Consider the following 27,939-nt stretch of genomic DNA (forward strand, 5'->3'; position numbering starts at 1 on the left):
CTTTTGATAACAGACAGCATAATTGACTTTGTCTAAACATAAAAAACACACAAAAGGTGACAATGTGTGTTACTTTCTGTATGACAGCATTTAAATGGCACCTATTACACAAAATCCCCTTTTGCAAGGTGTTGACATAAATGTGTGTTGGCAGTGTGTGAACACAACCACAATGAAATTTACAATGAAAAAATCTATTCACCCCTTTTTTAATCCCCATTAAGCCAAAGCAGTTTCATTAAACATGCTGTTTTGATTCTCTTAGCAATGTGATGTCACATTGATAAAGCCCCGCCCACGGCCGCTGACTGACAGTCTTGTATTTCCATAGTTTCTGCCTGCAGTGAGTTGGACGCTGTCTGCTATTTTTTCTGTGCTTCTTTGTGAAATCAGATATCATTTTAACCAAAGCATTTTTTTTTGGTAAGGGAGCAAAGAGCAATAGCTCAATGTAGACATACAAATAGGGGCATTTTGGTCATGCTGTAATAAATTATCTGTGGTTTATTTTGAGCTGAGACGTAAAAGACACATTCTGGACACACCTGAGACTTATATTATATATTGTAAAAATAGGCATAATATGTGCCCTTTAAAATTGTGTGGGAGCAGATTCTGTGCAGATTAAATCAGCTTTAGTTCATTATTACCTTTCAATCTCTGGCTGTCTTTTTCATTCACTTTCTCTAAATCCCACCATTGTTTCTATTAATACTTCATAAAGCAGGTAAAGCACATCTAATCACTGTTTTCATCTACTCAAACTAACTGGCACAGCATGAATTACAGATCCTGTCTAATCTCAACAAGTTAAAGTTGTCCATCGGTGTAAAAATTATTACTTCACAATCCAAGTGTAGGATGCAAATGTGATGATAAATTCACTCGGGTAAGCAATACAAATATATAAACAACAGGCACGCTTATCTTCTTTAACTTGAAATCACAACTTTAATCCTCATATTCATATAAAGGTCATACCAGGATTACAGCTGCCATGGAAACAGACTTTTTAAAAAGCTCACAACACTAAGAACACAAATCCATCAGGTCTGTGCCACATGTCTACTGCAGTACCATATTACTTCATTCATGCACAAACATACATTGAAAGATGAGAAAATGAAAGCATTACTTTACAAAACAAAGCAGTAAACGCCAACGCAAGCAAAAACGCAACAAGCCATAGCAAACAAATGTGCTTGAGAAATTATTTTAAAAGTATTTATGGACACCTGAAGTAGAGATTCACAGATAGAGGCCACAGACACTACAGGAGTCATGCAGGTGTATGAGGGCTCATAAACAACTTAACACATTTAAAGTCAGAGTTTAAATGAACAATCTCGTCTCACAGCACTTCGTAACAGTCAAGAACTTTAGATAAATTGATATCGTGTTCATGCACATGAATATCTCATTTATTTTGTGTAACCCAGCATGGTAGTTAGAGCTGGCATGTTTATGAGGCTCAATACACTGAAAAAAATGATTCATTGAATTTACTCCATTTATTTTTAAGGTAAGTGGTTGCAATCAATTTATTTAAGCTACATTTAAACAAAAATGATTAGTAAAGTAAAATAAAATTTAAAACTTTTGTTTAAATGTAGCTTAAATAAATTGATTGCATTCACTTACCTTAAAAAAATTTAGTAAATTCAATGAATCATTTTTTCAGTGTAACGCTCATCATCAGTACTGTTTACTGTTAGATTTCAGACATCATAACCCAAATTCTTACCCTAACATTTGTAAGGATGGTTTAAAAAAATGAATAAAACATGAAAAAAAAACCTAATACAAATACAGTTCCCAAATGGCAGAAAGGACATGGTGTGGGCTCAAAAGATACTTCATTTAGTCTAGATTTATATATTGGAATGAATGTGCACGCAAAAAATAATATGTAATATTTTATGACTATATGGTGAACTATCGTAAGATACGGTAGAAATGGTAAATAAGCAGCATAAAAATGATCAAAACAATCCTGAATTCAATTTTCTAAGATATAAGTTTTACTCCAACTTAAATTAAGTTGAATAATATAACTTGTTTATTTGTACAGTACTAGTCAAAAACTTAAAATAGTATGTTCAATTGACTTGCATAAGCAATTTATTAACACTTGCACACAGCTCGGCAGCATTTTTTTACAGTGTAGCTATTGAAAGTATGCGAGTGTTAAAATATGAACATACACTAATATAGCATTACGTTTTACTTTATATAACATAATACATAACCTAATATATAAGTCTAATATAATATACTTGTCTAGTGTGATTTCTTACAGCCGAATGAATTAACAGATCTTTAATAACACTACTGCAACATCCAGACATCTGATACGTGAATGAGTGCCAGTGATAGTAGAGAGAGAGAGAGAGAGAGAGAGAGAGAGAGAGAGAGAGAGAGAGAGAGAGAGAGAATCACATACTTCACAGATGTTATTAGATATAGACGTCAACACTGGCCTTTAGTCTTATTTACGTTATAAAACCTGAAGTAAATGATTGCAAACTTAATATAAATCTGTAACATTGTCACAGAATTAACGTAAAATGTCACATTCAAATCTAAAAGGACAAATAAGAATGGATTTTGTACAGAGGCCCAAAGAATTTGGTAGAAGAGCAGGTGTTTTTCAAGTGCATCTATTCTTGATTTATTTAGTTGCTTTACATATAGTTATGTTCTCTATAAATTTGATTGCTTTGTGGGCATCTGGTGCAGGTGAATCAGGTTTTAAAGGTGTCCAAATAAAGATGATATAAGACGAATTTCTTCATCTAAAACACCAGCATGAATCAACATCCCAGCAAGCAAAAACCGTTATTTCATCACTTAGGTTAACTAATAGTCCTGCTATGAGTAAACCATTTCTAGCCAAAATAAACTTGAATTTGGTTACATGTGGGTTTTTTGTCAAAAAAACTTTGATGTCTGATATTCAATCATGTAAGCAAAGTCAACAGTGATGCTGCTACTTCTTACTGCACGATTAATCATCACAGCCCTAACACATACAGTATATTATGCATACTTTGTATGCGATTAATCGCGATTAATCGTTTGACAGCACCAGCTATACTTCTACTAAATCTTCATCTGACAGCTCAAATTTTGCCTCATTTTAGCCTAGACGTCTGGGCTGTTTTTGTGCGGCTATTAGAAGTCTTTTAAACACAAAATTGTTTGCTGGGAAGCTCAAGTTATTGAGTCCAACTATAGCTGTCCTTTCTGAAATAAGATAGTGGGTGCGATGTTGAAATAATCAACAGTATAAACAACAACCAGCATTTCATCAGGGCCCTTGCTCGTGGGGTGAAACGTGGGTGTCCGCTTTCTACAGTGTTGTTTACCCATAAACAAAATTTACCATCAGGAGACCAGAATACAAAAACATCTATACAGCATAGTAGTAAACAACAACAACAAATACACTCTGAAAGTAATGCACAAAAATTGGTGAATTCTGCAACACTTTTGAAGACTCAAACTAATCAACATCTGGTTTGTTAAGCAAATCAAAACTGAGCTAAGCAGTTAAAATGCCCAAATCAAAAAAAGATTTAAACTGCAGTAAGATGCCAACAATAAAGGTGAATATCTTCAATCTTACCACTGACTCCATGCTTTCACATTGGTCTGTAAATGCAGCATCATCTGCAGGATTCTCAGCTTCGTGTGCTTTCAGCATTGCTGCATTACCCATGTTGAATGTGCAAAGTTATGCACCAAATAATGTCAAAAACTACTATTTCTCCAACACTCCATTCTTGGACCCTATAGAGAAGCACAGACTACCCAACCGCTTGTTCAGACAGATAACCAGTCCTTTGCTTAGCTCTACTGCTGCTAACCACTGGGTGCTAACACTTCTTCATTGCTAATTTGAGCCCTGGCTATTTTTACTCCCACTATCCCAGCTATGCAAGTCAATGGTGGTGTGTTGGGGACACGTTGAGGGTAGCATGGCCAAAAGAGGGAGGCAAGGTGGGTGTTTACAAGGGCTTGGTACTTCAATGGTTACCAGGGATCATGTTAACAGAAGTGTTTCTGTCCAAAGAGCATTAAAGAAATGTGCCAATATAAGTATTCGGGTGATTCTCACGAAACCATTGAAACACCACGGCACTAATGATCCCAGCCCCAAAATGTGCAATATAGCAACATCAAAAAGCATCAGAATTAACACAATACTGTGTTCTACCTTGCACAATGTGTGATTTCAACATAATAATTTATCATTGGAAATTTTATCTCATTTTCTGCTGAGATTCTCATTACCGCAATATGTCCGGCTGTGTTTGAACATGCGTTATGTTGTAATATAATCAAATTAACACAAAAATATTAAGAAAAAAAATAAATGGATGTTTTGCTAGACTACTTTAGATGACAGAAAAAATATTTACTGAATATTCATGTATAATAATAATGAAGAAAAATTAGGAAAATGATGTGTCCATGCCTGATGTTCTCATCCTCCGCAACACTTTTTGAGAACAGTTTAAGCACACATACAGAATTTTAATAAAGTTTGATTTTGAGTGACCAAGCACATGGACCAGTTACTTCAAGATGGCTACCAGGTAAGATCATTTTTTATAGTTAATTTGAAATATTGTCTTGTCAGAATGCTTACACAACATTTTGATTATCATTACCGCAACAGATGCTTATTAAATGTTAATTTAATTAATAGAAGCATAATACTTTGATTTTAAATGCATGTGCAGAATCTCCAAAGTATGTTCTTTCAGGTTTGTCTTGTCATTTTGAAAATATGTCAGTGTTGATGTTTTCTGACTGTTGCGGTAATGAGATTTTTTAGGACTAATTTTTTAAAGTATGTTACAAAAAGTGTTAAATGATAAGTAAAAGTTTTTAAATTAATGTTCCCATTTACTCCAGACTTTGTTTTTCAATGTCTGGTGGGAAAAAAGTAAATTTAAGCAATTTTTACATTTTCATGCTTGACATTTTTAAAACCAAGTTTTCGTGAGAATCACCCATTAATGATATGAGGTGTATGTATGTGTACATGTTCAATCGGTGGGTGAGTTCATTCAAGGTTACCTTGCATCATAACTGTATTAAAGCAGCACTAAATAAACATTAACTATATTTATTATAAAGTACATCAAATACCATTATTTGAGTATACTGTATGTTAGCTTTAAGCGCTTTTAAAATTGCTAATAATTCTGGGTCATTTATTTATATTCTTATGGTTATTCTAGTTGTATCAATAATGTTAACTGGATCACTACTTTTAACAAGAATGCAACCTGTAGACAATTGCGTTTTTATTGACTCTATTGATGAATGCATTGATTTAACTATTGATCAACCACACAATTCATTAGTTTGAGTTGTCATTCCTCAAGCTTGTGTATGGATCTGTAATGTGATGCGGTTTCAATTCTGACCCAGCCTTGTCGTTCTTTACACAATACACAAACTGTTTTGCTCAAAATATTTCCAGTTTAATGAAGTATTTCAGTACAGGATTAATTCGAAGCTCATCCTCTGCTTAACACAACCCACACGACTCTAGCAATTCAATTCTCGAGCGAGCCAAAATGTTATAATAAAACGACTGAGCTGTATTACAGACGCAGCCTAAATTTATTCCTCGAGTTTTTGTGAGCTAAAGAAAAGTATGTGTTATTTCATTTGTGCTACTCTTGATAGGACAGATCAATATGGGTTATGTAACATCACACGTTATTGTTACTAATGAACTAATCTGATACTTTATGCATCACTTGGCCAACAATTTTAAAGAACAAGAGAACAATTGAACTGAAAACATCAGTTGAACTTCTCAAAACACCTCATGCAAACTATCAGTTATGTATTAGTTATAGACCGGTATATTTTAGATATTTGGCTTTTTTATGTATGTTCTGTAAATATTTTTTAAAGTTGCCAAATAAAGCACGAAGGCCCAAGAAGCAGTGGGTTACCAGTGCATTTTATATCAGCTAATGGGCGTTGTTAGGCACGACGCAAAGCTGTTATAAAATGCACTGTAACACCACTGCTTCGTGGGGCTTATTGCGTTAATAAAACGGTTACTTCATATGCATAGCAGGGTTCCATAAAATGAAACACATATAAGTTGTAATTATATTAGTACAGATATTAGTATTTCCGCCAAACAAAGTAGTTCCTCAGAATCAAGTGTGACTGAAAAAGAGCGCAGTTCCCAACCAACACAGACGCAGCAAAGACACAATGAAAATATGATTGAAGACTGTGGTGTTTATTTTATAAATCAACATTCATCTAATTATAATTATTTAATTTCTTTTTCGAAACAATTGTGTTTGAGGCTCACGATATGTCTTTACCATGCACAGAACTCTTATTATTCATCTATGCCTACATAAATACAGTTTTACATTCAATTTCACCTTTAAAGCACTTAAAAATGATTTATAAATGTTATGCATAACAATTGTTTTAGTTTCACCAATTTGACTGTAATTACATTTATGTTATATCAGCCACATTGCTTCGCTATTGGCCATAAATAAAAAAAAGGATTGGTCGACCACTATTATTTATGACAAACTCATCTCTGCTGAACAAACAAACATTATGCTTTTTCCCTAAGAGATTTTATTTTCATTTCCCCTACTGATTTTTCAGAAAGATGTAATCTTTAGGGCTTGACAGACAACAAACCTCTAATCTGTAGTAAACCATATGGCGGGTGCATGACCACTTTATAGCTTACCACTGAAACATGAAAGATTTCTTTCCATTTACGTTTCGCAAACACAGCTATTTGTACATGCAAATTACATTCTAGTGTGCATTTTCCTGCATTTACTAAGATGTTCAATATTTATGGCTCATTGCTATGAGGTGACTAAATGTGTGCGATACAGAGTCCAACCCTAAAACCTGTATGATTCTCAAACCTCTAAACACGACCCGGTTCCTTCCATCATGAATCCTAATTCACTAAATCCTAATTTAGTGCTATAGCCCTACAAAATATACTTTAACGTTTAATGACATTATAGTCAGAGATACCATTAGTCAATATGATTGATAATGAATGCTTTCACAGATGTGCATTTAATAAGTGTAATAGCTCTCTGGCATCATTTAGTGACATAATGATTATCCAAAATGTCATTACCGGACATAAATACTGCTTTAAAATCTAAGTCTTTAACCTTGACTGTGTCTATAAAACATCAAAGACATTTTATCTATGCTACAAAAGTGTATTGAGGAAAACAAGCAAAAAAGTGTCTGGTGCCGTTTCCATAACAACTCAGACTGATGCAATCACATTGTAAAATACAGACCACTGAATGTCCTTAATGTCTACAACGCTCAAATCTTAACATGACCATCTATCTAAATTACTGCTGGACTCCATCTTATGAGAACAATATGTACTCAAATATTATTATGTGCAATGTGGACCTCTTCACTGGCGAAGAGTAAACACAGCTTGTGAAAAGCTGAAAAACATACCTTGAGGTCAAACATCATTCTTAATTTTTACTGGGGGTTTGTGACTTTAACTCTCAGGCATTCAGGTTTAATTAATTAAAAATATTAGTAAGTGCTTTCTGTTCAGAAGAGTCAGAGCAATGATAAATGCATCAAATACAACAGATAAAAATACAAATAAAAAATAACACCAGCATTATTTGTTGGCATGCAAGTTAAACCGTTTCAGTAGCTGTGTTTCTAGTAAAGATTTGCACAAACTTTAGCGTTATTTTCTAAATGTCGAAAAAACCTATTTCCCTTAACCGACGTTATGCAACTAAAACATGATTTTGTTGTCTGGTGATAAATCTTTACAAAACCTTGACGACCGGTGTGTTCAACTTCATTTGCCGTGCAGACCGACATGCAGATGAAATCAAAATATCACTAGATTAAATTAACCTCAAAAAATTTTATGTATGACCCAACAATGAGTTCAAAACAACCCAGCAATGGATCGAAAAGTGAAAAACCCAGCTGTTGGGTTAAATACACCTAGAAAATGTTTATGTAAGATCCAACAAAGGGTTAAAACAACCCAGCATTGGATCGAAAAGGGACAAACTCATAAATTGGGTTAAAATAACCCAGAAAATGTTTATGTAAGATCCAACAAAGGGTTAAAACAACCCAGCATTGGATCGAAAAGGGACAAACTCATAAATTGGGTTAAATTAACCCAGAAAATGTTTATGTAAGATCCAATGATTGGTTAAAACAACCCACCATTGGATCAAAAAGGGACAAACTCATAAATTGGGTTAAATTAACCCAGAAAATGTCACAAGAGCGTCTCGAAAGCATACAGAGCCGTCGACTCCCGAATCACTATCGTGGTATTTTGATGTCATGCAGTTGTCGGTTCTTGTGATGCTACATGGAGTAAAAACTTTTTTGCAATATATGAAAGTGTATGTGTCCACTGGGTGCATTTTCAATTCGCTATTTCAATTTGCGCAAGGTGAAGGGTAATGGAAACGCAGTGCCTCTGTATTTGGAAGTCATTCAAACTTTCCCAATAAATCTTCTTTATGACTTTGCCTTCATGAAACGTTTATGCAGTTTGTTTACAGACCAAATTACGAGTGCCATGAGCATTTCAAACAAGACTGATGACCCGTAAAGACCAATGACAGCGAAATGTTACTGACTCCAGACACATCAGAGACCATTTACTGTACAACTGGTCTTAACACGACAAAGCGGAGATGTATCTGCACTTAAAAATGCTTTATTGTTAAAAATGAGCATGTACTTTTGTAATTATGTAAATAAGTAATTATGAATTACAAACAAACTTAGACGTCACAACCACACACACACACACCAATGACTTTAAACAGATCTTCTTTTGTTCAAACCCTATTCAGAAAAAACTGCCTCCAAATCAAATAATCAGACTGCAACTCCGATTATGCGGATAAGAAATGTCTCTGTTACACAGATCCAAACAGATTCCCTTAAACAACAACATGGGCTGCTCTGGTCAAACGCCAGGACAGGCGTATCCAGACACGGATGACTGAAAATTCATAGACATGTGCCGCATCAATACGTGGGGAAGGATCATTACCGGCTGCAGTGAGAATGATGACAAAACAAAAAACATGTGCAGACTCAAAAATAAACAAATAAACAGACCAGACCAATGATGCATGAAGTATTGTCTTAAATATTATGCATATAAAGAAGAATAAAACCATCCACGTACTACCAATGTTTTCATGTTTTGAATCTGTCCACCGCAATAAAAGATGCTAGTAAATATTCTTCATCAACCGTGTTTTATGCTGCCATACATAAAAAACACAGTGGCATATAAAGATGAGGATTAGATGTAATTATGGGTGAAGTTGAAGTGAAATCACCCGTGATGATTTAGACATGAAAATGGTTTTTAAAGATCTGTCTGCTGAAGTGAACACAACCACCAGAGTGTTTAACTAAAATGAAGGATTTACCAAATACAGAGAAGTGGAAAACAAGCAGGTGTGTTTATTAGAAGAGATACACAAAACCTAACAAGAAATATAAAATGATGAAAAAGTGATAATGAATCCTTCTTGCACATGCATCCTGAGGCAGACACGAATATTGATGTGAGGATGATACTAGATGCTAGAGGATGGAGGAGGTGTTTGGGGACCGGCGTCCCTGCGGTTCCAGCCGTCTGTATTACCTTACGCCTCCGCTCGGCTCTCTCCCGCGAGCGCCTCCTTTTCTCGCGGGCTTTCTCCAGGGCCTTCAAGTCGGGAGCTTGCTCCATCTCGACACGGGCTTTTTTGATGCTGGCTGCGGCGTGCGCCATAGCGACGGTCCCTCGGTGGTAAGATACGAGAGAGAACGATGGTGGCAAAGAGGGAGAGGCTGATAGGTGACTTTCAAGACCAAGGGCGGATGAGAAACACTCGCTGTCACAGCTCAGCACAAGCGCAGGGAGGCAGAGGAGAAAAAACAGAAGAGAGAAGCAACAGCGATGCTCAACTCCTCCCACGGCAGGTCTAAATAGACCAGAGCTACCCGAGCAACGCTTTCCTCCGTTGCATTAAAGGTGTGAGCGAGAGAGAGGGAGAGAGAGAGAGAGAGAGACGGAGACAGAAAAGGGGTGAGGGGTTTTAACATAAGCTTAGATAAAATAACCAGAGGTAAACAGGAAGAGACAAATGGGCCAAACCATCCCTCCTCCCAAATGTGTCCTCTGTTAGCCGCTTAGCTTTAGATTGTGGCATTGGATTTCACGACTTACTAACCAATCGCGTTTTGTCTGGGGTCTCCGGGCATGACGGAGGGGACTGAAGGGTGTGGCTTACATACTGTACCGCTCACTGTTGCTGAAGAGGAGAAAATGGGTGCAGCCATGCGAGAAAAACGGAAAGGGGGAGATAAAAGATTAAAGACACCTCTCATCCACCCCTCGGCATTCCCACGTCTCCCTCCCTCCAACCCGGCAGAGCAGTGATTGGTGCAGTCTGTTATAACAAAAGCTGATCCTGACTGCACAGCACACGCTCAATGCTACTCGATGGTATTTTGACAGTGGCTCTTTTTAAAATCCCTACATGGTTATACAAGAATACACAAACCTAAATGGTTACATATGGTTAGAATGTATTTAGCTTGTTTAAAACATCTTAAGCTTCTTTAATTTTCTTTTATAGGAGATTGGTGGAAGGGAAAGATATACAAAAAAATAGGACAAGCCCAGCCGTTGGGTTAAATTAACCCAGAAAATGTTTATGTATGACCTAACGATGGGTTAAAACAACCCAGCATTGGATCAAAAAGGACAAACCCAGCCGTTGGGTTAAATTAACCCAGAACATTTTTGTGTATGACCCAATGATGGGTTAAAACATCCCAGCATTGGATCGAAAAGGACAAACCCAGCTGTTGGGTTAAATTAACCCAGAACATTTTTGTGTATGATCCAATGATGGGTTAAAACATCTCAGCATTGGATCGAAAAGGACAAACCCAGCCGTTGGGTTAAATTAACCCAGAAATTTTTTGTGTATGACCCAATGATGGGTTAAAACATCCCAGCATTGGATCGAAAAGGACAAACCCAGCCGTTGGGTTAAAATTTACCCAGAAATGTTTTTGTATGGCCAAACAATGGGTTAAAACAACCCAGCATTGGATCGAAAAGGGAAAAACTCAGCTGTTGGGTTAAATTAACCCAGAAAATGTTTGTCTATGACCCAACGAGGGGTTAAAACAACCCAGCATTAGGATTGAGAAGGAACAAACTCATAAATTGGGTTAAATTACCCCAGAAAATGTTTGTGTATGACCCAACGATAGGTTAAAACATCCCAGCATAGGATCCAAAAGGGAAAAACCCAGCCGTTGGGTTAAATTTACCCAGAAAATGTTTGTGTATGACCCAATGATGGGTTAAAACAACCCAGCATTGGATCGAAAAGGACAAACCCAGTCGTTGGGTTCAATTAACCCAGAAAATGTTTGTGTATGACCCAATGATGGGTTAAAACATCCCAGCATAGGAAAAAAAAGGAACAAACCCAGCTGTTGGGTTAAATTAACCAAGAAAATGTTTGTGTATGACACAATGATGGGTTAAAACAACCCAGCATTGGATCGAAAAGGACAAACCCAGCCGTTGGGTTAAATTAACCCAGAAAATGTTTATGTATGACCTAACGATGGGTTAAAACAACCCAGCATTAGGATCAAAAAGGGACAAACTCATAAACAGGGTTAAATTAACCCAGAAAATGTTTATGTAAGACCCAACAATGGGTTAAAATAACCCAGCATTGGATAAAAAGGGACAACCCCATCCGTTGGGTTAAATTAACCTGGAAAATGTTTGTGTATGGCCAAACAATGGGTTAAAACAACCCAGCGTTGGATCGAAAAGGGAAAAACTCAGCTGTTGGGTTAAATTAACCCAGAAAATGTTTGTCTATGACCCAACGAGGGGTTAAAACAATCCAGCATTAGGATTGAAAAGGAACAAACTCATAAAGTGGGTTAAATTAACCCAGAAAATGTTTGTGTATGACCCAACGATAGGTTAAAACATCCCAGCATTGGATCAAAAAGGACAAACCCAGCCGTTGGGTTAAATTAACCCAGAAAATGTTTGTGTATGACCCAATGATGGGTTAAAACATCCCAGCATTGGATCAAAAAGGACAAACCCAGCCGTTGGGTTAAATTAACCCAGAAAATGTTTGTGTATGACCCAATGATGGGTTAAAACAACGCAGCATTGGATCGAAAAGGACAAACCCAGCCGTTGGGTTAAATTTACCCAGAAAATGTTTTTGTATGACTCAACAATGGGTTAAAACAACCCAGCATTGGATCAAAAAGGGACAAACTGATAAATTGGGTTAAATTTACACAGAAAATATTTGTGTATGACCCAACGATGGGTTAAAACAACCCAGCATTGGATCGAAAAGAACAAACCCAGCCGTTGGGTTAAATTAACCCAGAAAATGTTTTTGTATGACCCAACGAGGGGTTAAAACAACCCAGCATTAGGATCAAAAAGGGACAAACTCATAAACAGGGTTAAATTAACCCAGAAAATGTTTGTGTATGACCCAACGAGGGGTTAAAACATCCCAGCATTAGGATCAAAAAGGGACAAACTCATAAACAGGGTAAAATGATCCCAGAAAATGTTTATGTAAGACCCAACAATGGGATAAAATAACCCAGCATTGGATAAAAAGGGACAACCCCATCCGTTGGGTAAAAATTACCTGGAAAATGTTTGTGTATGGCCAAACAATGGGTTACATTAAACAACCCAGCATTGGATCTAAAAGGGACAAACCCAGCCGTTGGGTTAAATTGACCCAGAAAATGTTTATGTATGACCTAACAATGGGTTAAAACAACCCAGCATTGGATCGAAAAGGGAAAAACCCAGCCATTGGGTTGAATTAACCAAGAAAATGTTTGTGTATGACTCAACGATGGGTTAAAACATCCCAGCATTGGATCAAAAAGGAAAAAACCCAGCCATTGGGTTGAATTAACCAAGAAAATGTTTGTGTATGACCCAATGATGGGTTAAAACATCCCAGCATAGGATCGAAAAGGAACAAACCCAGCCGTTTGGTTAAATTAAAACAGAAAATGTTTGTGTATGACCCAACGAGGGGTTAAAACAACCCAGCATAGGATAAAAAAGGAACAAACCCAGCTGTTTGGTTAAATTAACCCAGAAAATGTTTGTGTATGACCCAACGAGGGGTTAAAACAACCCAGCATTAGGATCAAAAAGGGACAAACTCATAAACAGGGTTAAATTAACCCAGAAAATGTTTGTGTATGACCCAACGAGGGGTTAAAACATCCCAGCATTAGGATCAAAAAGGGACAAACTCATAAACAGGGTAAAATGATCCCAGAAAATGTTTATGTAAGACCCAACAATGGGATAAAATAACCCAGCATTGGATAAAAAGGGACAACCCCATCCGTTGGGTAAAAATTAACCTGGAAAATGTTTGTGTATGGCCAAACAATGGGTTAAAACAACCCAGCATTGGATCTAAAAGGGACAAACCCAGCCGTTGGGTTAAATTAACCCAGAAAATGTTTGTGTATGACCCAACAATGGGTTAAAACATCCCAGCATAGGTTCGAAAAGGACAAACCCAGCCGTTGGGTTAAATTAACCCAGAAAATGTTTGTGTATGACCCAACAATGGGTTAAAACAACCCAGCATTGGATCTAAAAGGGACAAACCCAGCCGTTGGGTTAAATTAACCCAGAAAATGTTTGTGTATGACCCAACAATGGGTTAAAACATCCCAGCATAGGATCGAAAAGGACAAACCCAGCCGTTGGGTTAAATTAACCCAGAAAATGTTTGTGTATGACCCAACAATGGGTTAAAACATCCCAGCATAGGATCGAAAAGGATAAACCCAGCCGTTGGATTAAATTAACCCAGAAAATGTTTATGTATGACCTAACGATGGGTTAAAACAACTCAGCATTAGATCAAAAAGGGACAAACTGATAAATTGGGTTAAATTTACACAGAAAATATTTGTGTATGACCCAACGATGGGTTAAAACATCCCAGCATTGGATCGAAAAGGACAAACCCAGCCGTTGGGTTAAATTAACCCAGAAAATGTTTGTGTATGACCCAACAATGGGTTAAAACATCCCAGCATAGGATCGAAAAGGATAAACCCAGCCGTTGGGTTAAATTAACCCAGAAAATATTTGTGTATGACCCAACAATGGGTTAAAACATCCCAGCATTGGATCGAAAAGGATAAACCCAGCCGTTGGGTTAAATTAACCCAGAAAATGTTTGTGTATGACCCAACAATGGGTTAAAACATCCCAGCATAGGATCGAAAAGGATAAACCCAGCCGTTGGATTAAATTAACCCAGAAAATGTTTATGTATGACCTAACGATGGGTTAAAACAACTCAGCATTAGATCAAAAAGGGACAAACTGATAAATTGGGTTAAATTTACACAGAAAATATTTGTGTATGACCCAACGATGGGTTAAAACATCCCAGCATTGGATCGAAAAGGACAAACCCAGCCGTTGGGTTAAATTAACCCAGAAAATGTTTGTCTATGAACCAACGAGGGGTTAAAACAAACCAGCATTAGGATTGAAAAGGAACAAACTCATAAATTGGGTTAAATTAACCCAGAAAATGTTTGTGTATGACCCAACGATAGGTTAAAACATCCCAGCATTGGATCGAAATGGGCAAAACCCAGCCGTTGGGTTAAATTTACCCAGAAAATATGTGTATGACCCAACAATGGGATAAAACATCCCAGCATTTGAAATTAAGCAACACAGCATATGTTTATTTATAACCCAACAGTTGGTTCTGTCCAATATTTACCCAACCATGGGTTGAACCAACTCAAACATATTAAAGTATACAGTTACAGCGTCCACACTGTGATTAAGTTTGTTATCTGAAGTGGACTGAGGCTTTCAGAGAGGATACATTAATGCATTTTGTTGGTGAAGGCTTTAAATGTGAATCATCTGCCTGTCAGCAAACCCCAAAAACACTTCATAGATCAGAATTTATAGCTGCATTTCCATTAAAGATTTGCTTTAGCATTATTTTCTAAATGTCGACAAAAATATTGCAAAATGACGCGTTTCTATTAACCATGCTACTAAAAGAGAAATTTTATTTTTCCAAAAACCCTCCCCGACGAATGAGTTCAAATTCATGTGACGTCACAAGAAACGTCAAGCAAATTACATAAAAAATTGTGCGAGAATGACTCGAAGGCATACAGAGCAGTCAACTCCCAAATCATTCTCACAGTGCTTGACGGTTCTTGTGACGCCACATGAAGTCGAACACACCTCTTCTGTCTTGTCTGGCATAGATTAAAGGACAAGTTCGGTATTTGACACTTAAAGCCCTGTTTTCAGATTGTTTATGATGAAATAGAACGGTTTTGACTGAAATTTGGACATATGCGGCTGCCCCGAGAATTTTCGGGTGTTTCTTGTATCATCTCCCACCTCTACAATGTGTGTATAGGTGCATTGGAACAATCCTTCCTAAAATGCATTAAACTTTCGTTTACAAAGACGTGAAACTCACCGAGTGGTCAGGGGTGATCACTGATGTGCTCACACAAAAAACGCTGCAAAATACGCATTACAACAGGTTTTATTGTAGTTTTGTCCAACTCCATTGACTTGTATTAGATGTGCTGTGAGGTACGGTATTACTCCGCGCCGGGAACCCGTTTGTATTCTTGCAATTGGCAAAGGCGGATTATCGCCACCAACGGAGCTGGAGTGTTTATTATTCAAGCTCTGAACGGAAGAATATACGGGTGTGAGGTGTTTGGAAAAATAGGTCCACAAGTTTACAACGAATGCTAAAACACCTGTTGGAGGGCGTCTTTTGCAGTGATTTTTGTGTGGGCGTGTCGGTGAGCGCCCCTGACCACTCGGTGAGTTTCATGTCTTTGTGGGCGGGGGTTTGGTGCATTTTGGGAGGGATTGTTCCGGTGCACCTATGCACCCGTTGTAGAGGTGGGAGGTGAAAAACAAACACCCGAAAATTCTCGGGGCAGCCGCATATGTCGAAATTTCAGTCAAACCGTTCTATTTCATCATAAACAATCTGAAAACAGGCCTTTAAGTGTAAAATACAGAACTTGTCCTTTAATGTCGACATAACACTGAAGTAGTGATTGTCTTATTTTCCATTGGTGATGTATATCCGAATGAAACGACTTCTGAAATGAAAAAAGGTAGGGCTGGAATTCGTCCATTGAGAACTGATTGGATCTTTTAAAGTTGGGTCATGTTGTTATTTGCTAATCGCTGCGATCTTTTCCTGCCCCCCCCACCTGCCATACCATATGACCGGAAGTAAAGAGAGATCGTTTTGAGGAGATTTGCGTTTTTGATTCAGGATTATGAGGGCACATGAGTTTTAAAAAAATAATGAAGCTCATAAGACATTTGTAAAAATATACCACAATATTACAAAACAAATTACAGTTTTCCATTTCATTGCCACTGATCATATGATCATGTGACTTTTACATTTGTCACGTGACTTGTAAATGGGAAAAAACTTACTTCCATTACAGTTTTGGGATATATTCCTTCTTAAAATTGTCTGAAAAACCACATCACCCAAGCATAAAAACTTTTTTGCAATATACAGGAATTTATGCAAAATTGAGTGCATTTTCAATTCGCTATTTCAATTTGCACAGCTTATTTCAAACAAAACCGTAGGTCTATATCACACAGACCTCACAGACAATGTTTGTATACTCACATCATGTTCCTATAATCCCCAGAAGATAAAGACGCTACATTAAATCCAGCCTATCTGTAAAGTTTTCTTTCATTACATAAAATATGAACATCCACAACATAACAGGATTCACTAAATATTGGTAAACAAATAACATTTCCCACAAGACAAATCACTGAGATCTCGTTACAATCTCAATACTTTGCCCTAGACCAAGGGTGCCCAATGTTGCTCCTCATTTATAATTTTCTAATATTTAAAAAATAAATAAGCAAACATCACTCTGTTTATGCATAACTAATGCAGTTTTAGTTTTAATGCTTTTAAAGGTAACTGTTGTAAAAAAAAAAGTAATCATTTTGCCAATTATTTTGACATTTCCTTTTGTCTCTGTGCCACTGCCTCCACCTCTCCATTATTAGCCTGTAGTATAAGTTCATTGAGTTTCTTGATGCATGCTATACACCTTCAAGTATGCATGTACATTAAAAAATATTCACTTTAATTCCTTGCATTTCTGTTCAATTTACATTTTTGCAATGTACAAATAAAACAAAAAATGTTACATTTAAGAAAATGTTTAATTAGAAATATGAACATCTGAGTCAATGACCTTTATCCTTATATCACGTGGTGGCATGATGGGCTAAATTAAAGGTCATTGGGGGCCAACTTTGGGCCCTAGTTTGGGCACATCTGTCCTAGACTGCATTAAGAAAATAGACATTTACAGCAACATACCTAATTCATGTTAACAATCGGTCATAGATCAGAAATAATCAAAGATAAAGTTGACATTTGCATAAAACATCATTCCAAATCTCCTGAACAATAAAAGAGCAACTTCTGAGAAATAACATTTCTATCAGATTAACACACCGTTAACTAATAACAAACAAGAGCAAACACGGCACCAAATATCTTCACTAACCTGAAAGAAAGTTAAGATCACAGTGTTTCATCTGTGTCTCAGAGCAGTATATACACAATATATACACACAAACCTCCTTCACCATAAATGCTTCATGATGGCGCCATCTGCTGGATCATTGCTGCTGTCTGCTTATGCCTCACATAAATACATGAACGTGTTGTTTGTTAACACCTTAAATATATCTTTATAAGAAATCCTTTATGGTGACTACATCTGCAAATTGTGGGGCAGTCGTGGCCTAGTGGTTAGAGCAGAGGTGCCCAAGGTGGCCCACAATGACCTTTAATATTACCCGTCATGCCATTTGAGATAAGGAAAAAGGATAAACGTCATTGATGCAGATGTTCATGTTCATATTTCTAATTAAACATTTTCTAAAATGTAATTTTTTTGTTTTATTTGTACATTACAATAATGTAAATTGAAATTAAATACAAGGATATTTTTTTAATGTACATGCATAATTGAAGGTGTATAGCATGCATCACAAAACTTTACGAATTCGGGTAGTATAGGGCTTATAATTAAGAGGTGGAGGCAGTGGAACACAGACAAAAGGAAATTAAAAAATGATTGGCAAAATGATTTCTTTTTTTACAACTGTTACCTTTGAAAATGAAATTGCATTAGTTATGCATGAACAGAGTAATGTTTGCTTATTTATTTTTATTAAATATTACAAAATTATAAATGAGGAAAATCAGGGCAACTTTAATTTTAATATAACACAGCAAAAATTACTTTCGACCCACAGCCCTCAGTCAGGTTTGATTTTTGGCCCTTGGTAGGAAAAAGTTTGGCTACCCCTGCACTGTCAAAAATAAAGGTACAAAGCTGTCACTGGCGGTACCCTTTAAAAAAGATCCTAATATGTACAATTTAGGTACAAATTTGAATCTTTGAACTGCCAATATGTACCTTTGAATTACTAATATGCACTCTTTGGGTCCAAAGGTGTACTTTTTGAAAAGGTACTGTGTCCCAGTGACAACTTTTGTACCTTTATTTTTGAGAGTGTGGGTTAGAGAGTAGGGTTTGTGTGACCCGAATGTTCGATAACGTGATCAGTAACTTTTGCTGTCATTGGTCTTTACGGGTCATCAGTCTTATTGAAATGCTAATTGATCTGTAAACAAACATAAATGTTACATAAAGGCAAAGTCATAAAGAAGATTTATTGAGAAAGTTTAAATGACTTACAAACACAGAGGCACCATCTGCGTTTCAATTACCCTTCAAATCGTGCAAAAATGGCGAATGAAAAATGCGCCTAATTCGTGTGGGTCGAATTATGTCACTTTCACTTAAAAATAATAGAAGAGTGAAAACGTAATTGTACACCATTGATATTTCTACAATTGTGACATTTCTTAAGCGCATGCAGCCCATCAAAATGTCCATTTTTATTTTTACAAAAATCATAAATGGTGAGCAAAGTGCTGTACAGATATATCACAATGGATCAGACAAACTCTGACATGCTATGAAACACACATATGGACATAGACAGTTTTGTATGCCAAAGAAATATATAGATATTTTACAGGATTAAAGTATGTCAATGATATAATAAGGCGTTATGCTGTTTTAAGCTAAAACATATAAGAGGAGATTCCCACAACGACGAGAGGGAGGTTTGTATGGATTTGAGTGTTTTCGAGTGAGTCAGTAGGGTGACGGGGTGACTTACAGATTACACAGACGGAGCCATCTGTTGGTTTCTAACACGCATGAGGAAATCCTACACGCACAGCTAACTGCAATCTCACATAAATCTGACTTCACATATCAGAATCAAATAATCATTCTTACCTGATGATATTTATGCACAAATATTATATGTAAAAATAGCATTGATGAACAAGTATGCAAGTGTAACTAGTATAACACAGCTTTCTGCAGTCCCAGAATATGATGCAATCCAATGCAATGCCATGTCTTACCATGAGACCATGCACGTGCATGCATTATGATCAAAAACTTTGATGGAATCTAGAAACATAAGCTTTTATCAGTCAAATGCAAATGATCTCAATCATCTCTACCTGTTGTGTCACTCTGAGATTTATAACAAAGCATGAGCGTCAACAGATGATAACCAAGGCCTAGTGCATTTCATTCAAGCTGTGAGTCCCAAGAGTCACAGTCACACACACACACACACACACACAAACAAACACACACACACACACACACACACACACACACCCCCCAACCCTGCTCTGGGGACCAATTATTCTGAGATCAATAAAAATCAGAGATGAGCTGCTTGTCAATAAAATACAATGTGTGCATGTAACTGTGAGAGTAAACAGTCTGTAGAGCAACACTGAAAACATTGAAAGTGCAGTCTGTGTAAGTGGCCTGTCATTTACTTTTATTCATTTGGCACACACTTATAGTGCATTCAAACAAGCTATACATTTGATCAGTATGTCTACAGGAACTAAATTAAGTTACAGAAACAAGTCTTGCATAACACTGGCTCAAACAATGGCATAAGTCCAGGGTGAGGACTCTGAGCAATAACTGATGGAGGGAGTGTTTAAAAATTAAATGTCTGCAAATGTTTTTAGTGGCAGACAAATTAAATTACACTTCAGGCTTTAACAAAAAAATCATTCAAACGAAGAAGCAGTTACAGCCAAGACTTTATAATATCAAAAACATGGAAATGAGTGTAAAAAATAGGAAATAGAGTATTTCCACTTCCTACAACATCATGCAAATATGTTATTATGCCACTAGATGGTGAGCTATTTTCAAGACAACATTCTTATTTTTTCCTTGTTCACAAGTTCACTTACAAATAAGTCAGATAGATAAAATTTGAAAATGTATTTGGCGTGCTGTCCGGGGAGAGGGCTCTGAGCTCGGAAATGGGCCCGAACGCAGAGTATCCCCCACATAAGGAAATAACCTGGTGAGTGAGAGAAGACAGGGTGGTGGAGGGATTCTGAAGACTGCAGAGGATCTTCGGTGAGTTTGATTGTGATTTATACATGGCTATGATTGGGTAGATATGTTGAAAATATGTAAAACATATAATATATTGAGTCTCATCTCAAAAAATATCTACATACACATGAAACCACTGAAACTGACTTAAATCAATGTATTATATATGCCAGACCAGTATGTGGCACTGTAATTCACAGAGATAAATGGATAAAATTACTTGGAGCATATGTATAAACCTGGTTGTTGTACATAATTATTTGTTGCTCACCATAGCAGCAAAATAGCAGAAGATTTTGCTTTAGTAAAGCTCATAGCCTCACAACCGTTTGCAGCACAATCACAAGCATGTAGTCCACCATTGTTGTTGCTGTTATATGACATACAGTACTAGTAGGGGTCTCTGACTAGGGTCGAGATGTGATGACATCATCGCATCACAAAATATACGGACTGGCTGTACACACGAAACCGCAAGGGTGTCATGTTCAGAACTTCTGTTTTATTATATAAATAAAGTAAAATCTTGAGAGTCACTGCAAGGATTTTCACTGTTGTGTTGAACTCACAAATCACGATTATCCCAAATGAATTGAAATACTGAGCTTGTATGATGAAATGCAGAAAGTAAGTGTAACAGAAATGACATTAATCAGATCACAGACTTCAAAGACCATCTGCATTATTGGCAATGTTACGTTTAACCAGATTATGGTCATGTTTGCCTACACACACTCTCTTCAGGGATTGTGGTCTAAACTAAATGGCCTCAAAGCTAATAAACATAAACTAAAGGACATTACAGCACCATTAATTCATGCTTTTTTACTTGTAGACTGAATGTCTGTCTGTATCTGTAACAACATCAGCCAAAGAATAAACACACAGATGTGACTTCATCTTTACAGTCAGTAGGAATCAAAACTATCCGGACTTATTTAACCTGCTCATTTCATCATCTGCACAAGTTCACAATGGGTAATGAAGAATATCAAAGGTCAGATCCTTATTAGAGATGCATGCACCGAAATATTGCCATTCGGTATCGGCAAATAAACAATTCACACTAAAAGACGCCAACCGATTGTGTACTAAAAGCCAATGATCGACGCAGATTATATCCTGACAATCAAAAGGAGCAGAAAAATGCATCAGTACTCATACTTTGTGATTATTTTGAATTTGGTGAAAGTAGCTACGTTTACATGTAACCAAATAATACATTTGTTATCGTATTGATGACTTAATCAGATTGAAAAGCCTTCATCATTGAAATGCGCAAAATAAATGTGCATAAGTTCACATCTTATATTTAGCTCTTATTTGCGTACTTACTATCTTATTTATGTATACGTGATTCTCTTCACAGAAACACGCAATAGCAAGACAAAAGCAACACGCATTATTAAAGGGGGGGTTTAATGGTATTTCAAGCATTCTGACTTATTAACACAGTTATAGAGTTGTTTCCTCATGCTAAACGTAGGCAAAGTGGACGTGTTACAGAGTATTTCTGTGCCGAATGCACTTCGCCAGGGTTCGTACAAGTTTCTTTTTTTCGATTATGGTTCTAACTGACGTTTCAGGGGTTTTCGATACGCATCACTTCTTTATATGGGCTTCCCCCGGAAAACTTCCCCCGGAAAACCCCGCCCACCCGTCAATCAGCAGGAGACGCTAGAGCTGCTAACAGCTTATCACGCCACTCAGCTTTGTTTAATTTCAAAAGTCAACAATGGCACAACAAGAAGTGTGTTTTTGGATGTAAGGAGAAGACATCCAGCCTTATGGAAACAATGGATATAGTTTATTATCCGGATTAGCAGCGGAGTTTTGCGTGTGTGTTTGATGCGATGGATTTTCCCAACCAGGTCATGGCGAGTTGCACGTGGTAAGTAAGACTTCTGTCTTATGTTGGAAATAGTCACGTGCATATTATATAAATGATACGAACATGTAGTGAATCAGTTAAAACAGTGTTGTATAGTGTTGCATGACTCGTACTCGCTCCTCCCGCGGTATAACTCCTCCTTCTTAATTTTTTCGTACGTTATCGGAAAGATTCGGTAAAGCTAATCTTTCTTTTATAAATCTGATTAAACTAAAGACTCTTCAGAGATATAAAGGATGTCATACTACTCTATAGGTACTCCAGATTAACATCAGAAAAGCAGAAACGGTGTGTGTTACGTGAGCTTTAAGGTAAAGGGGTCAAGCACTGTACATTTTACATCGTTCATGTGCACTTTCATTACATAAAGCAATAAAATAACGTTGTGCATTTTCTTTGCCTAAATCTGAAAACTTCTTAGGAACAACTTTCTTTAACTTAATTTTGACTTTGTACAATTAACTCTATGAGAGATGCGGTGCGCTGCATTGCCAAGTCATCTTCTTTTTGGCAGAGTTCAGATTTGGGCTACTTTTAAACTGTTTCCGCAAGTTAATTTTTTATTTTATTTTTAAAGATTGGGGGTTTTCGTTGATTAGTAATCTGCTGTGAATAGTCAATGGTTTTGATATGCGAACCTGGCAACCCTAGCCAGATATGTACATGTAAACAAACATTTTAATCAGATTGCAATGTTTAGGGTGCATGTAAATTGTATTGTCATAACCTGCAATTGGATTCAATTCAGTTGGATTGACAACATTTTGTGCATATAAACCGAGGGGCAACCTTGCAATCTCTCTGATGAAGCCAATACAGAAGTGATTTAAACTGCAATTAATCGACTGGCCACTAGAGGCTACAAAAGAGGGTCAATTCCCAAAGATTCTCATGTTAAAATGCCCATCTTTAGAGCAGAAAAAATGTTCACAGCCTGGTAAAAAAAGTTTTTAGTCTATAGTATATAGCTAATTTTGCCCTTTATGACAACTGTGAGGGGGTGAATACTTTTTGTAACTCATCCGTTTAAATGATATTAAGTTTTAAAGTTCTGCATAATTAAGGGTGTGGCCACTTGAGTGACGGGTGAACTGCCACTGCTGTCACTAGAGTCGAGCTAGACAAGCATGGTTTCAGCAACCAGTCACCTCAGCTTCACCCACGTCCCGCCTCTTTACCCATTTTCGGATATCGGAGTGATGCATAGAGACAGAGCGCAACGCGTCATAACCTGAAAACCACGCCCACCGGGGGGAAAACAATCCATCCGTCTCCATTGACTTTGTATTGCGAGAGGCTGCCTCCTTGTCATTTCTGGCTTTTTACAAAAAACAGAATAATGCCTAAAAGCTGCTGTGTGACAGGGTATACAGCTAACAAGCCAAAAACCCAGAAATAAGTTTTTATATGCTGTCGACCCCAAAAAACGAGCGTTTAAAGACACAAAAGTGGATACAGGCAACTTTTCATAGTACTCCTATTATTAAACTACGCCCACTGGAGGGAAACGTTATTGGTGATGCACTTTTTTCTTCTTAAAGACTGGGTTTTACGGCTCGACAGCTTATAAAAACTTATTTCTGGGTTTTTGGCTTGTTAGCTGTACATCTTGTCACACAGCAGTTTCACGCATCATTCTGTTTTTTGTTATAAGCCAGAAATGACAAGAGGCAGCCTCAGGCAATACAAAGTCAATGGAGACGGATGGATTGTTTTCCCCCCGGTGGGCGTGGTTTTCAGATTAGAATGCGCTCTGTCTCTATAGCCAAGATGGTGACTACTATTGGCTTCAAAAACGATCTTCAGAAACCTATGAGTGACGTCACGGACACTACGTCCATCTTTTTTTACAGTCTATAAACATAACCATTGACAATAGAATTGCAGTTTGTACGCTTGGCACTTCTAGGATTTCACGACATAATCATTTGAAACAAGAATTCTTGTAATTCTTGAAAGTAATTGAATATCAGAAAAGGCACAGAAATTTGCAGTGCAGATGTCTGAACAAAAACAACCTCAACAACAGAGACAACAATACGGCAACAAAATGACAAAGGTATTGCTGACCGGCAAGTTAATATTAGAGCTCTGAGGAAAAGCCAAAATAAAATCTGCACTGGTGGCAATAAAACATTAGGAAGCAAGTAGATGCAAGCTGGGCCTGAAAATAAAGTCTTACCTGTGCAGTTCCTCTGGCCATGCCAACACTCATGTGTGTTTCTGAGAGGTTTTAAAGTACATCCAAAAGATAAATAAAGTCAAAGCAGGAAAGAAGGGGACAAGGAAGAGGTAGATGCCTGAAAAGACCGGCCACTGTAGATAGATGGATGGATTACTGAGCGGCAGACTCGTGGTATTAGTGCACACACACGCACACGGAGATGCTTGCAGGAAAAATGTTTAGAGGATTAAGTGTCTAGAAATAGTGCGGTCTTCCACTGACCCAGAATCAGATTTTAGAGCAGCTATTTACATTTACATATACACTCTTATGAAAAAAGGTTCTTCAAAGGTTCTGAAATGATGGTAAAGGTTCTATATAGAACCATAGCTTACTGAAGAACCCTTTTTTGCTGAAATGGTTCTTTGTCTTGGCAAAAGGGTTCTTTTTTCCCTCCTTTTTTGATTTTAAATTTAGTCAGTTATTTTCAAGCTGCCTCTTGATTATTTTCACCTGTAAAAGCCCTGCATCATCAGTCCTGCTGAACTGCCTGCAGACTAACATCACAAACAGGTAAGAGAGGAAAATAATCATCATTTACTGTTAAAACATTTTGAAAATTGAAGTTTTGTGTGTTCTTATTGTAATTTATTTATTTTATAACAGGTAAACTTTGTACTGTAAGCTTCATTCCCTTTAAAGCAGGTAAGCTTCATATTGTTTTAAATGATAGGAGACTCTGCTTTAACAATGACTTAGGATAATGATTTGTTACAGTGTTCAAAAGCATATACATGTATATTTTACATTAAGTTTATTAAACTAATTATGAAAAGAATGTGGTACAGCATGTGTTTAGTTTTTTTATTGATATTTCAGAGTTTTTATATTTGAGGTAATCTTGCTGGGAGTGAAGGCAGTGCGTATGATCGCTTGATATGAGACACACATACTGTATTTAAAGATGATGTGTGCATGTTACTTTCAATCCTGGCATTAAAATAATAGTTATTTACTGTTAAAAACATTTTGAAAATTGAAGTTTTGTGTGTTCTTATTGTACTTTATATCGTTTATAACAGGTCAACTTTATACGTAAAATTCATTTCATTTATAACAGGTAAGCTTCATATTGTTTTAAATGATATATTTAGGGGACTCTACTTTAACAATGACTTAGGATAATGATTTGTTAAAGTGTTATAAAGCATATACATGTGTACATTAAGTTTATTCATTATCAGAAGTATGTGGTACAACATGTGTTTAGTTTTTTTATTGATATTTCAGAGTTTTCATATGTGAGGTAATCATCTTGCTGGGAGTGAAGGCAGTGTGTTCTGTCCAATAGTGACCCAGCCCTGGGTTAAAAGCAACCCAGCATTTTTTAGAGTGTACGAGAGACACATTCTATTTTTAAAGGTGATGTATGCATGTTACTTTCAATCCTGGCATTAAAATAATAATATTTACTGTTTAAACATTTAGTAAATTGAGGTTTTGTGTGTTTTTGATGTACTTTATTTCTTTTATAACAGGTCAACATACTGTAAGCTTCATTCCCTTTAAAGCAGGTAATCTTCATATTGTTTTAAATGATATATTTAGAGGACTCTGCTTTAACAATGACTTAGGATAATGATTTGTTATAGTGTTTGTTATTAAGCATATACATGTATATTTTACATTAAGTTTATTAAACTAATTATGAAAAGAATGTGGTACAACATGTGTTTAGTTTTTTTTTTATTGATATTTCAGAGTTTTCATATGTGAGGTAATCTTGCTGGAAGTGAAGGCAGTGCATATGACCACTTGATGAGAGACACATCCTGTTTTTAAAGGTGATGTATGCATGTTACTTTCAATGCTGGCATTAAAATAATAGTTATTTACTGTTTAAACATTTTGGAGATTGTGTGTGTGATCTTGTGGCACATTTACTTGTGATAACAGAATTATTTTTGTCTATCTGTTGTAGGTGGATCATGAGTGAAGCTCTGCAGGTCTGCCATTAGCTTGATAACAGTGGTTTATGTGAATTGAGTGAATTCAATTTATAAATAAATCTTTCACCAAGCATTCACCTATTTACGGACAAAACAGGTATCTTGAGCAGAGTCATATTAAAACTGTCAAATCATGTTTTACATACAGTATGTAAGCAAACTCCAAGCTAATATTAACTTGTTTTGTCTCCATGTCTTATCCTTTCTCCCATCTCCAACAGATCCAAATCTTGTTCAGCCTGATGCTCAACCTTGTATGATGATGACCACAGCCAGGTGATGGAGATCTGTTTTAATCACAGCCTGCGTCTCAAGATCAACATGACAATAGCAGACCATTTCTTATCTTACTCTTATCTGACTAAATGTTCAGCATCATTGCAACAAAACAAAGAACATTAGATGGAGTATTGGAGTATTGGATGATCCCGTAAAGAAAATAATATGGACTTTTTTGGTGAGATTCTACAAAGATTGACACAATCCTATTGACTTTTATTTTTACAGTTAATAATGCATTATAAACATTCCATTCATTTGTATTCTATGTCATCGATCTGTTTGTGCTAAAATGTATACATCTGAATGTAATGTCAATAATATGTTAATATTCAGGATTTATTATCATTTGCATGTTTTGATGTTGCATATCATGATTTTATTGATTTCATGTAATTGTTGTCTATTTAAAATTATTTTAATTGCCAAATTTTATTGTTACTTTATTTAATATTGAAGCTGTTATTTAACATCCATATCTTATTTGAGTAGTGATTTGTTATATTTGCATAATAATTCATATATTTATTCTGATTGTGATTTTAATGCAAATATTTATTAGAGCCCGACCGATATGCATTTTTTGGGGCCGATGCCGATACAGATATTAGAGAGTAAAAAAAGACCGATAACGATATATCGGCCGATATTCATTATGTGCATATTATAGTACAGTACACATATACTACAGTATATTATACTACTACAGTACTGTACATAGAATACACTATATACATTAACAGAATATACTATATATAAATACTTTTTGCAATGATCACTCTATGATCACACCACAAATGTGGTGATCAAACACTTAAAATGACGTGACAAAGATATGTAATATAGGCAGGTGTGTTTTACAAGTTAACAATAAACTTTATTATCCAAAA

At 36.4% G+C, this 27,939-nt stretch overlaps 1 protein-coding gene and 1 long non-coding RNA gene across 13 annotated transcripts in view; one reads left to right on the forward strand and one right to left on the reverse strand.

The window, feature by feature from the left end:
* Positions 1–27,939, reverse strand: part of ank2b (ankyrin 2b, neuronal) — a 153,922-nt gene that overhangs the window by 106,502 nt on the left and 19,481 nt on the right. For 8 of the 12 annotated variants that reach the window (XM_073859557.1, XM_073859551.1, XM_073859547.1 and 5 more), the window contains exon 1: positions 9,713–10,043. The exons of 1 other annotated variant lie outside the window; for it this stretch is intronic. In XM_073859557.1, coding sequence (XP_073715658.1) covers positions 9,713–9,841 — 129 coding nt within the window. In that variant the 5' untranslated portion in view covers positions 9,842–10,043. Of the gene's footprint in view, positions 1–9,712; positions 10,045–27,939 lie in introns of those variants that run through there. 3 more of the 12 variants (XM_073859546.1, XM_073859550.1, XM_073859552.1) reach the window with 2 other exon arrangements.
* LOC141353102 (uncharacterized) lies at positions 25,856–27,604 on the forward strand. The gene is made up of 5 exons (XR_012360134.1): positions 25,856–26,183; positions 26,300–26,335; positions 26,523–26,605; positions 26,743–26,867; positions 26,992–27,604. It is a non-coding gene; the product is annotated as an uncharacterized lncRNA (long non-coding RNA).

This window comes from Misgurnus anguillicaudatus, chromosome 21 (genome assembly GCF_027580225.2).
Source record: "Misgurnus anguillicaudatus chromosome 21, ASM2758022v2, whole genome shotgun sequence".
NCBI lineage: Eukaryota > Metazoa > Chordata > Actinopteri > Cypriniformes > Cobitidae > Misgurnus > Misgurnus anguillicaudatus.